General features: G+C 39.2%; 1 protein-coding gene across 3 annotated transcripts in view; it reads right to left on the bottom strand.

Annotated features, from left to right (window-relative positions):
• WAC (WW domain containing adaptor with coiled-coil) overlaps positions 1-12,931 on the bottom strand; it is a 57,947-nt gene that overhangs the window by 22,347 nt on the left and 22,669 nt on the right. For all 3 annotated transcript variants that reach the window (XM_015617674.2, XM_015617671.2, XM_015617672.2), the window contains exon 7: positions 12,027-12,335. In XM_015617674.2, coding sequence (XP_015473160.1) covers positions 12,027-12,335 — 309 coding nt within the window. The remainder of the gene's footprint in view (positions 1-12,026; positions 12,336-12,931) is intronic.

A 12,931-nucleotide genomic window follows, 5' to 3' on the forward strand; every position in this document is an offset into this window, starting at 1 on the left:
ACAAAGGGTTGAGATAATCAGATCTGACCAGAGCATTTTGAAACAAATTTGATTTAAGCATTTGTTGCACTAGGCAGGGAGGCAGTGATTACTGTGCTGCTTGGTCTGTTCTCATGGTTGTGGCACCTACCCCTGTATGTATTCCTGTATATGCTCTGTGTGCCCACCACAGTATTTTCTTCAGAAGAGGGAGAGAGAGGGATCAGGATTGCTGTGTAGCTGTATTGTGGGAGACCAGTTTGTGATATTTAGGGCACACATCATTTGGGATGTGTGCTCAGTAATGGTCTTTTACCCTTTGGGGACTGCCTCTTGGAGTCCATTAAATTGTACCTAATCTATGGTGAAACAGGGGCAGATAATTTTCCCCAGCTTTTCATGCCCGTTGTCTCTTTCAGACCTTTTAAAACAGCTTTTCAGAATTCTGGATTTCTTTTGGTTGTTAAAAAAAGTGCAGACTTGTTGCTACGGCTCTTGAGTACAGCCTCTGCCAAGTTTAGAATCAGTGTGGTCCACACCATCTTTAGAGTCAGGAGAGACTTCTAAGGTTTGTCCCACAGGTGGACTGTCACGAGTAACATGGAATGTGGGAGAACATGGGCCAGTTTTGGGGGAAAATTCTCTGCTTCAATGGTTTGGAAGTTCACCCCTGAACAATTACAGGACCCCAGTAAAGCAACAGAGTATTTTCAAGGAGGATGGTGTGACATCTCCAGAGGGGAGAAAAATCATTGCAGTGTATTGGACAGTGGCTAGTCTTTACCCCACATATTTCAACAGTAGACAGTACCTCAGGGAGAACAGGAGGAAAACACACAGGCACTGACATAACTCAAACAGCAGCTGAACCAGAGAAGAACCCATGCCAGTAGCAGTCACCCCCACACAGAAGACGAAATCCAAGATCAAATCAGTTCAGTTAGTGAGGGATGAAGAGGAAGGAGAACCCTCACAACAGCAGAAGAGGAAAGGCCAATGAAAATCATCCAGTCCCTGAGTTGTGAGATATGCAGAAAGATTTCAGCTGCCAGTCAAATGAACCCATGGTGACCTAGCTGCTCCAATACTGTATCATGGCCCATGACATGAAACTAGATGATAGTGAAGCCAAGCAACTGGGATCTCTGTCCTGGGACATGGGCATTGAAAAGGGACTTGGAAAGAGGACAAAACTCTCAGCCTTTGGACATGACTCCTGTCATGCAGGAGGGAAGGTGTTATCTCAAGGACAACCTAGTAGGGCACCCCAGTAGGTAGAATGCAATGGAAAAAAGGTATCCAGGATGTGAATCAGATGTGCTGGAGGTAATCCACAGAGATTCAAATAAAGAGCAGTCTCCTGTAGATTCATATCAGGTCCAGTGCACACAATCCATGTGGCAGAAGTTTGTACAGAGCATGCCACTGTCATACGCCAAGTCACTGGCATTAATGTCAATGAGTAGTGCTTCATGTGACTACTCAACTCCAGCAAAGTGAAGATCATCTTGACCCACACCTCAGCTGTGGTGACTGTCCAAGACTACGGACAGACTTGAAAAAGTCAGTGAGGGAATGTCCCATGCCCTGCAAGTAAGGACCAGAGTCTCTGCTATTGGGAGCAAGCACCTCCCTGCTCCATAGAGAAGACACACACAACAAAGTAATGTTTTTTTCTGTGGGAAAAACAGAGGACATAAGAACTGTGGTGGAAAATCTACCTCTGCACTAGCAGTACAAGTATGTGAGCTGAACTACCACAACAGCACAAATGCCACTCCAGTTATCAGTGGGCAAGTCCTCAGACAGAAGAGCTGATGTTACTTCTGATGCTCTAGAAGGGACCTCCAGTTCATATTCACAAAGAGTGAGCAATGACTAGTCCTATGACTAGGACTAAAGGGGCCCTGCACCCAGCCAGATGGGGGAAGGGACAATCAGATCTATGGGATTTTGTGGATCCAATGCCACATCAGACCCACAGGAGTACAAGGCTTTAGCTGACTCCAGCACACAATGTGCCCTGATGCCATCAAGATATGTAGGGGCAGAATCCATCTGTATTTCTGGGGAGACAGGGGGATCCCAACAGCTGACTATACTGGAAGCTAAGTGAAACTGACTGGGAATGAATGGCATAACCACCCACTGTGACTGACCCAGAAGCACCATGCATCTTTGGCATAGATTACTTGAAGAAAGGGTATTTCAAGGACCCAAAAGGGCATTGTTGGACATTTGGGATAGATGCTCTAGAGGCAGAGGAAATCAGGCAGCTGAATACCTTGCCTGGTCTGTCAGAGGACCATTCTGTTCTGGGATTTATGAGAGCTGACTGAAGAACAACAGGTACCCAATTGCTACCACAATGGTCACTGTCGACAATACCACACCAACTGGGACTCTGAGACCCCCATCCATGAGATGATTTGTGGAGAGCCAGGGAACGTCAGCAAGACTCAACTCATACTTTAATAGCTCATTTGGCCAGTGTCTAAGTTCAACTGAAGGTGAAGACTGACAGTGGACTGTTATGGTCTGAATGAAGTCACACCAACACTGAGTGCTGCTGTGCAAGACATGCTTGAGCTTCAGTAAGAATTGGAGTCCAAGGCAGGGAAGTCATGCCACCACTGACATTGCCAATACATTTTTCTCCATTCCTCTGGCAGGAGAGTGCAGACCAGAGTTTGCTTTCATATGAGGAGCGTGCAGTACACTTGGAACCATCTGTCCCAAGGGTGCAAGCACAGTTCCATCATTTGCCATGGACTGATCCAGAATGCACTGGTAAAGGGTGAGGCTCCAGAACACTTGCAGTACATTGATCACATCACTGTATGGGGGAACACAGCGGAGGAAGTTTTTGAGAAAAGGGAGAAGATGATTCAAATCCTCCAAAAGGCCAATTTTGCCATAAGGCACAGTAGGGTCAAGTGACTTACCCAGAAAATTCAGTTTTAGGAGTAAAATGGCAATATGGAAATCATCAGAGGCGAATGGATGTGATCAATAAAATAGCAGCTATGTCCCCACCAATAAGCAACTAGTAAGCATAAGCTTTCCTTGGTGCTGTGGGTTTTTGGATAATGCATATTCCAGATTATAGTCAGATTGCCAGGCCTCTCTAACATATGTCACAGAGGAATGATTTCAAGTGGAGTCCTGAACAACAAGCTTTTAAACAAAACAGGATCATGCAGTAGCCCTTGAGCCAGTAAGACAGAATATGTGAAAAACGTGCTCTACTCTGCAGTCAGGGAGAATGGTCCTTCCTAGAGTATCTTCTAAAAAGCACCTGGGGAGACTCAAGGACAACCCCTGGAGCTGTGAAGTCAGGATACAAAAGATCTGAGGCCTGACACATCCCAACTAAAAAAAATATAATGTCAACTTATGAAGGGGTTTGAGCTCTTCAGAATTGATTGGCACCAAAGTACAGCTACTCCTGGCATCTTGACTGCCACTGCTGGGCTGGATGTACAAGGGAGAAGTCCCATCCACATGTGATGCCACTGATGCTGTGTGGAGCAAGTGGGTCATGTTGGTTACACAGCAAACTCAAACAGGAAACCCAAATCGCCCTTGGATCTTGAAAGTCATCACAAACTGGCCCAAATATGAAAATTTTGAACTATCATCATCAGAGGAGGAAAAGATGATGTGCTGAGGAGACCATACCACATTATCAGCTAGTACCAAATGAAAAGTAACAGCCTCTTCACTGATGGTTCCTGCTGTATTGTAGGGACACACTGAAAATGGAAAGCCACTGCAGGGAGTCCTATGAGGCAAGCCACAGAAGCTATTGAGGGATAAGGTGGGTCAAAGTCAGGTTGTACAAGCTAAAGGCCATCCAGCTGGCTTTAGGTATCACTGAATGAGACAAAATGGCCAAACACTCTACCTCTACAATGAGTCACAGACAATAGCAATTGCTCTGTGGGGGTGGCTGGACTAATGGAAAAAAAACAGTTGGCACTGGAGAGGGAAAACCGTCTGGGCTGCACTACTGTGGCAAGATGTCACTGCTTGGGTAGGGAAGTTGACTGTGAAAGTCTGTCATGCAGGTGCTCTCTGTACCTGAGAGTTGGGCTACTGAAAAACTGCAACAATGGATGGGTGGTCCAAGCTGTCAAGATTGAAGTGTCTCAGATGCATCTGGACTGGCAACATAAAGGTGAATTATTTCTGGCTCAGTGGGCTCATGGCACCTCACATCATCAGCAAAAAGATGCAGCATAGTGATGGGCTCATGAGTGAGGGCTGGATTTAACCATGGACAATATCCTCACAGGTTATCCAGAGTTGTGAAACACACACTGCAATCAAGCAGACCAAGCGGGTAAAGCCAGTGTGTACATGTTATCCACTCTTGTAGAGTGGACAATGGTGAAAATAAGTATAGGGAAGCCTGGCAGATTGATTATATCACACTTCCACAAACCCATCATGGCAAGCTCTACATGCCTGATGATAGGAACAACCACTGGATGGCTTGAGACACAGCCTATGCCTCACACCACTGCCTAGAACACCACCTTGGGCCTTGAAAAGCAAGTCCTGTAGTCACACGTTATCCTGAAAGAACTGAATCAGACAATGGGACTCATTTCAGCAACAGCCTCATAAGACACCTGGGCCACAGTATTAAGTGGGTATATAATACTCCCTTATCATGCACCAGCCTCTGGGAAAATTGAACTGTACTACGGATTGTTAAAAACCACATTGAAAACTAATTGGTAGGATCTTCAAACATTGGGAGATGTTTGTTGTTTGAACAAACATTTAGCAAAGGCCACCTAGTTAGTTAACACCAAAAGCTCTACCAAGCAAGCTGGCCCTGTCCAAAAAAAAATTTCCATGTACTGCACAATGGGATTAAGTCCCTGTGGTGCATATGAAGAATGTGTCAGGGAAGACAGTTTAGATTAGTCTTTCCTCAAGCAAAGACAAAACCCATCCATGCTTTAGCTCAAGCACTGGGTGCACTTGGTGTAAAGGAGAGGGACAGAGAAACACTATGTATACCTCAATGGGATTTGATTCTTATGTGAGAACAGTCTGTAATGTTGAATTTTAAAACACTAGCTGCTCAATGACACTGTATGCTGTAACTACCATGGACAGTGAGTATGGACTGCTTCAGGTATACCAATCAGGAGCTTCTGATAGATCTTGCAATTAGCCAGGAGCACACCAGTTGGAAGGTGTAGGATCTGGGCATGATGTAGGTGGTTTAGAATAAGGGATGGGTAACATCCCAATTCTGGCCAGCACAAGGGTTAATTTCTGCAGCAGCCAGAAAGGGCAGTTATTTTGTACCACCTCACTTCACTGCCTTGTACACCCTTCTAATAACATTATTGCTTTTACTGCTCATTTCTAATTTCATTACCGTTTCCAGTAAATTGTTCTTATCACAACCCATAATCTCTACCTCTTCTCCACAACGAGAGAATCACTTCTCTGTGATAGAAACTCACATACGAAAAATACAGACTACAAATTAGTTGTATATAATCACAACCTTCTTTAGCTTAATTTAAACCCATCTATCGTACTTCATGGCTCAGACAGGAAACTAAATCCTAGAAATACTGCTAACAAAACAAAGCTTCCAAATACTTTCAAATCCATTTTTGAAAAATGTAACTACCAAGGTTTAATTTATGATACTGTACAGAGCCTACAAGTTTTGCCTTTTGAAGTTAACTTGTCAGAACTCAAGATGAAATATTTGTCTGACAAAAACCCTCAGATATCACTCACTGGGGTGCATGCATTCCCCCTGCTTTTTCCACAAATAGAAGTAGAAACTCCTCACTCCTTTCTTTTCCTTCCCAATTCCCTGTTTTTGAGAGACTGTTTCACTATTTTGCCACAAAATTAAGTTTACTTTCCAACATCTAAACACAATTTTCTAGGTTATTAGAGTTTTAAAAAATGCTTATTAATAATACAATCCTGTAGCTCTTAAGTGCACTTGAAGCCCTCAAACATCATGAAACACAGTCAGGATGAACATAACATGCTGAAAAAAGTTAAGTATCTCCACAAATTTAAATCCTGTAGTTTCACAATTCTGATACACTGGTCCCTACACCTGCGACAACATCAATTCATGTTCCTTAACAAGCAATCTACAGTACTGCAGAATAAGTAATTCTGGTTTATGATATAGCAGTCATTCATAAACCTAATCTGAACCATTAAACATCAGACTAATTTGGAAATGACAACTGTAATTTTACCAACAGAAAATGCAAATTAATCTGCATATTCTAAAAAATAATTTTTTAACAACTTAAGATTTTTGCACACTTTCCAGCACAGACTATGGCTGAAGAAGTGGAATAGGGCAAGGCTGCAGTCTCTTCATTGTCAACATCAATTACAAAACAAATGCTATGCAAGTGACTCTAACCTCACCTAAAACTACAGCTTTTATCATGGAAGGCCCAAGGAAAGCTTTTTAAATAATAAAAAAAATGAAATAAAAACTAAACCTAGAACATAGCATTCTGCGATCTCTTCAAGTTTTAAAAACTTCATTAAATAAAATGTATCTCCTCCTCTGAATAACTAAAAAAAAATAATTATTTTTAAAATGACCTGTGATTTTTAAAATATGATTTTGCAACAATTTTTCCATTATAAGCTATGCACAATAAAGTCTCAATATCTGGAGCTTTTAAAAAAAACTTTAAAAATCCATTCACTTTGTGGCAATGAAACTTGTACATGAAAGTAGCTTGCTTTCTGACAATTATGCAAACAAGCTTATTAGATACAGCCTACATACAAAACTGTATTATAGAGCTAAACAACTTTCTGGACCATCAACGTTTTTCACATGAGGAAAAAAAGACCAAAAAATAAAGCCACCCAAAACAAAAAAAAAAAAAAAAAAAAAAAGGAGGAAAACAACCAAGTAAGTGAATGGCAAAAAGAAACACCATTAAATGTGGAGATTAACTTAATGGGAAGAACTATTAATTGGTTTAACATTAAAATGGAGCAGGAAAAAACCTTTTTATAATGAAAGTAATTTTTGAAGACCACATTGATTAGGGAAGGGCTTTCTATTAATAACCCTCTCTGCTGGGAGTGTGACCTACAATCACATCTTGTGGACAAAACAGAAAGAAATCCAAGTTACCAGTCAGAATTTCATATGGCAAGAACCAGTATGACACAAGATGCAGTTTAAGTTTTTGCTGAAGTAGAAACACCAGGTCAAGTCAGAATGGGAACTTTCTGGTGTGATGCTTCCAAGCAGTGGGAATTTTTTAATAACGTGGCCAAATTTTTTTCTTTCAAAAAAAAAATAAACTGAGAAGCTAAGGGCGCTTAGAAAAAAACTGAAGATCGTTTTGGCACAACTGCTGAGACGGGTTGAGTCAGAACACAAACATGCTACTGAATCTTGCCATCACCTATCTCTGCCCCATATGACAAGAATTTTTGCTCCTAAGCAAACAGCTGATATGCCAGGACTGACCTTCTGAAAGGGAACCCTGAGCCTACAAACTTGAATGCAAGGGGGTGGAAATTCAAGCCTTCTGACAATTCAGCTACTCTGCCTCAATGAAGAGGTTTGACACTGACAGTCCCACACCTCTGCTGTGCCTCTGCCACCCTGCTCTGTCTGCTAGAGTCCTGTGAGCACTTGTAATTTCTCACTCTCCTCTTGACCAGGGTGTGCTGAGCTCCTCAGGCACATCAGTGGGACAGAGAAGTGGATGTGGAAAAAAGAACAAAACTGGGAAATACCTCTTTTGGTAGCCTCTTTCTGACAGCTAACATACTAGTACTCCCTGCATGACTAGCTTTAAATTAATACTATATATTAGCTTGCTCTTATTCTGATTTATAGCAACACAGATTGATTTCTAATGACATGGAAATTACTGACTGGTGTTGACTAGATGATTCCTAAATTATTAAAATTACCCTTTGAGCTTTTACTACTAATGTAGTTTTTATCCCATTTAAAACAAAACAAATGCAACCAAAGTCCTTTGGAGTCAACACTATATTATTACCCAACCACTCTATTGTGAGCTTGAGCTGTTATCTTTGCACTGCTAGCAACTACTAGGCTCATGCTCTCACAGTGTGCTCTCTGTGGGAGGAAAACTGCATTACAAAATTTTCAGAAATCTGTATCTTGTTGCCCTATCAACCTCATCATTGCTTCACTGATTAAAAAACTACTACCCAGAACAGCTAACAGAATTGTTTTATTTACTGCTGATGATTAAGAATCATAACACATTTTCCGTGCTGAAGCACTTGGAGCGTACAGTCCACCAGTTAAGCTCTCTGAACACTGACAGTCACATTTATCTGTTTTACATAGTTCAGTTCTTCTCTACCAGGGACTGTAAGCCACAACAAAAATACCTAAATATTTAAAAGCAACTTTAAATAAATTATTTAATAATAATTTAAATTTAAAAGAAATGCATTCCATAAATACTTTTGACCAAATGAAACTATAGTAACAATAGCAACTAGACTTTCAAAAATACTCCAATTATCTGAAGTACAAAAAAATCCCTATTTCTCACATTTGGATTACTCCAGTCTTAAAACTGAATTTTTTGTATTTTACCTCTGCTGTCAAAATAAATGTAACAACAATGTTCAGCAAACAAGTATAAAATATTGGAAGAAACTAACAGTCTCATGTGTTAACTTTTTCTAACTGACATATGAATTGAGCAATATACTTGAAACTGCAAAACTCAGCCAAAGAAGATGCAACAATACCAGAAGCAATGTTAATAACTGACCACTAAAGACTAGCGAGTGTTACAAGAAAACCACAAGGGTGAGAAAAGGAAAAAAAAGCACCAGAGTCACAACCCACCCAGAACTGCACTGGCCAGCTTGCTATGTTCTCAAAGAAGTTTTAGAGTACTGCTACACTAGAAACAGAAGTGCTGCCTGATGGGACTTGGAGGAAAGGTGTGAGAAGCAGTATTCTACAGACAGACATACTGTTAAGATACGGACAATACAACATTTCATTCTGAATTAGAAATAGGAAAATGTGATGTGCCCTACAGATAAAGCAGCCAAAAAGTAGGAAAAGCAACCCCACACTTTACCTGCATAAAGCACTCACAGTGAGCACAAACAGAAGCAGCAGATTCTGACTGGAACATTCAAACCAAAGGGTAGAGGTCAAATAGTTCCCCAGGAACTCTCCACTACTGCCAGCCATTGAGGGCAGAGGACTACTGCTAACAGCTGAGCTATAGTTCAGCCAGGGATTTTATTCAATCTCCTTGTGGGACTACAACATACCCCTGCAGCAAAAGAGATTGAGCTGAAAAAAGCATTGTTGTTGGGTTTTGTGTTTTTCTGTTGTTCTGCTGTTCAAAACTATTACTGCTTAAAAAAATACACACTGAAATCAGAACTATTAAAACAGTGGTACATATATGCTGGCATAAGGCAGCCAGAAACACATTCACAAGAAACAAGAATTCATTTAAGGAAGGACTACTGCACATATTATTCAGTCATTTGGACCAACCTATTTTTATATGCAAAAAAATCCAGTTTTACCTCTTTTTAGTAAGAGAGAGGGATAGCAGTCAGTGAACAGAAAAAGAAGATCAAAGGCTATTGCTATACTACTGTAAACATAAACCTCTAAAACTGTTTTTCAGTTCTGCAAAGACACTTTTAGAAGAGTGTTTGAACCAAGTGTCTCAGGACAATTAATGTAATTTCAATTTGTGTAACAGCTACAAAAAATACTTTATAAACTGCATACTTCCAGTACTGCAGGTTCACAGTCACCTCTCAGAGAATGAGTAACAGCAAATCATCCAAAGCATTGCTTCTTGCCTTTTTAAAAATTCAAATATGCAAAATGCTACAGAAAATTTACTGGTTTAATTTCCTTAAAAAGACAGATCTACATTCCCCAGAAAAAGAAAAGTCAACTGAATGTACTTTTTGATGACCTTTTATCATGACAGCACGTGCACTGAATTCTTCTGTTTCTGTACAAGAGGTAAAGCAACATGTAAAAACTCACATTTTCTGGAGTAAGAATTTCAAGCCAAACATTCACCTATTCTAAATCTTTAATTATCTACTAACTTTCTGTAATCCACTCTTTTCTGAAGCTTGCTAAGTACAATATTCACTCACAATCAATTACTATGAAATAGACCAATGAGGCATAATTATTACAGAGAATCTATTGATTTAACCCATATAAAATTAAAGAAACACCTATCTTAGAATGCAGAAATTCAGTGATTTTTTTAATATAAAACCATTTATGGTAATATGGATTCTAAAGTAAGATTTACAGTATCAAGACTGCTCTGTGTGATTATTTTCAATATTACACCATGCTGTAATGTTCTCAAATTAATGTTGTATGTATGAAGTATTAGAACTCTGCCAACATCAGTAGCAGTTGTCAGAATGGAGGTACCTTCAATTGCTATAAAGTCAGCTGTTCAATTAATAAAGACGTGCAGTAAAGCAACCAAAGAATATATATGAAAATCTGGTCACACACCAAACAGGAATCAAGAACATGTAGAACAGAATAATAATAAGAGGGGTTTTAAGTGTATTTTAAATATAGAAATGGAGTAGAAACACTAAAGGAAAGAACACTTCCTTTACATGGATGTTTTCCACTGTAATGCGTACAAATGCATCAAACTGCGATTAGAAAATAAAGAGGCTTAACTGAAGCAGGTAACTGCTGCACTCTGTACAAGAACCACGTCTGAACTAGAACACCTTACTTCATGCTTTACTGTGTTGAATAGGAAAAGGCTCGCTGAAAATAACCTGTTCCTCTGTAGTTTATAGTCAGTATTTATAACCCAGGATATAAAAAAAATGCACAAAGTATCAAGAAAAAAACATTAAAAAGTTATTTTTCTCTACATGCACAATTGTCTTACAGTATTTGTCAGTGTATGCTATTGTTTAAATATTTTGGATGGCTGGCTGTTCTTAAGCCTGTGTAGAAGTTGGAACTCTTAAATATACAAAACTGGAAGACATAAAAACAAACACAGAGTACAAAACCAGTGTCAGGCCAGAGTCTGTTTTGGTCTTCTTACTGAAACTATTTAACTAGGCCAACTTGCAAGTATAGAAAGGGCAACAAGCCATCCTTCAAGAAAGAATTCAATTACATATTAATTATGCAATATTTTAAACCAAAACACATGATTATCAAAAAATACTCTTCTCCCTCCCAAAGCCCTCAAAATGGAATTTTCTTACTCAATACCACTCTCTAAAATTCAGCTATACCAAAGTAACACGGTATCATTAATGAAACACATCTCATCCTCACAGTTTTCTTGAGCTCTTCATCCCTAATAATGAAGTATATCTTAACTAAAAGACAGATGTCTGAAAGGTCACAAACAATGCACAGTGAAGTCCTGATTTTCAGTTGACTCTAACTGTATCCAACAGGTATTACCAGGTAACAGAAACACATACTATCAGCAGATTTAGAACTGAAGGTCTGGTATTTCTCAAGATACAGATCAAAGCAGATTAGCTCTTACAAACATGTAGAAAACTCTCATTTTCTGTAGGAATTGTGCTTGTATTGATTGAAAGATTTGACACTGGCATTCTAAACAGTAACAGCAGCTCATAAAACATAATGGTCCAAAATGACTTTCAAATAGTGTAACTGCACAACTCAAATAAATGGCAAAAATGCAAAACAACAAGAGAGAAGACAAGAATTAAAATATGTCCTACAAAAATACGTCTTTCAAATCATCATTTGAAATGTTAATCTGAAGAATAAGCCAGTAAATAGTAAATATCACAGTGTCAATTTGAAGTTGTAGAAGATATAGCAAATGGGGTTTAAGGGAAAGTAAACAAATCAAAACAGTAATCAGGTTCTAAGCACATAGAATCAAACAGGAAAAAAAGTCTTTAAATTCTAGTACTAACATACTTAAAACAAGCAACGTAATGCAATGCATCATCTTGAATACTAGAGGAAATTTCATTAGACATACCTTTTCTCTCTGTTTTCTGTGCAGGGATGGAAGATGAGGATGTAGACAGTTTTGATAAAGTAGATGCTCCATTAGCATCAAAGGATTTCTTTGGCTGGTGATCCGATTGTAGAGAAAACGGACTAGGAGGAACAGTGCTTGGGGTAGCAGTTGGATGAACCACTGGTTTGATGGGATGCTGTACTGGAGTAGAACTACTGTGAGTCTCTGCTCTTGGCAGTCTGTAGTCTCTGTCATTGTGCCTGCTTGTTTGAGATAAAATATTCTGTGGGAGCATACTGCTGGTGTCACTGGAATGCTTGTCTTCCACTTTTTTTCAGGATTCCCCAAGTAACGTTGCAATAAGAAAAAAAAAAAGATTAAATTAGAAACAAGTCTAAGATTGCAGTTACTGATTAACACAGCTGCACACCAACAACTAGAGCTGATTGAACTTCTTATGATTAAAAAAAGCCTCAAGTAGAGCAGCGTCAAAAAAGGCAAAATTTAATTCTACTCACTGACAAAATGCATTTTCTCTGACCTTTGCTTGATTTAGAGTTCCGGTTAAGCACTGTGTTTTGATGAAAGGCTGCTTTATAATGAGTGTTACAGTCAAGTTAACTTTTGAAGTCTCCTAAAAAGATCTAAATCAAGATCTATTATTTCCATCTTGTATTAAGTGTGAAGAAATAATTTGTGCCGTTTTCCTTTTGTTCATCAAAAACCCTGAACATCAAGTATAATTTCATAGTTTCACATTCTAGCCTTCAAAGAACTCCTCTTCATGTCACTTGAGTATTACTACAACAAACTTACTTACAGTTAATTCAAGACATTTATATATATTAAATTAATGACTAATCTGCACTGGTCACATGATCACAGATGTTAAATATGCTAGTCACTGAACATACCAAGTAAAC

This window comes from Parus major, chromosome 2 (assembly GCF_001522545.3).
Source record: "Parus major isolate Abel chromosome 2, Parus_major1.1, whole genome shotgun sequence".
Lineage (NCBI taxonomy): Eukaryota > Metazoa > Chordata > Aves > Passeriformes > Paridae > Parus > Parus major.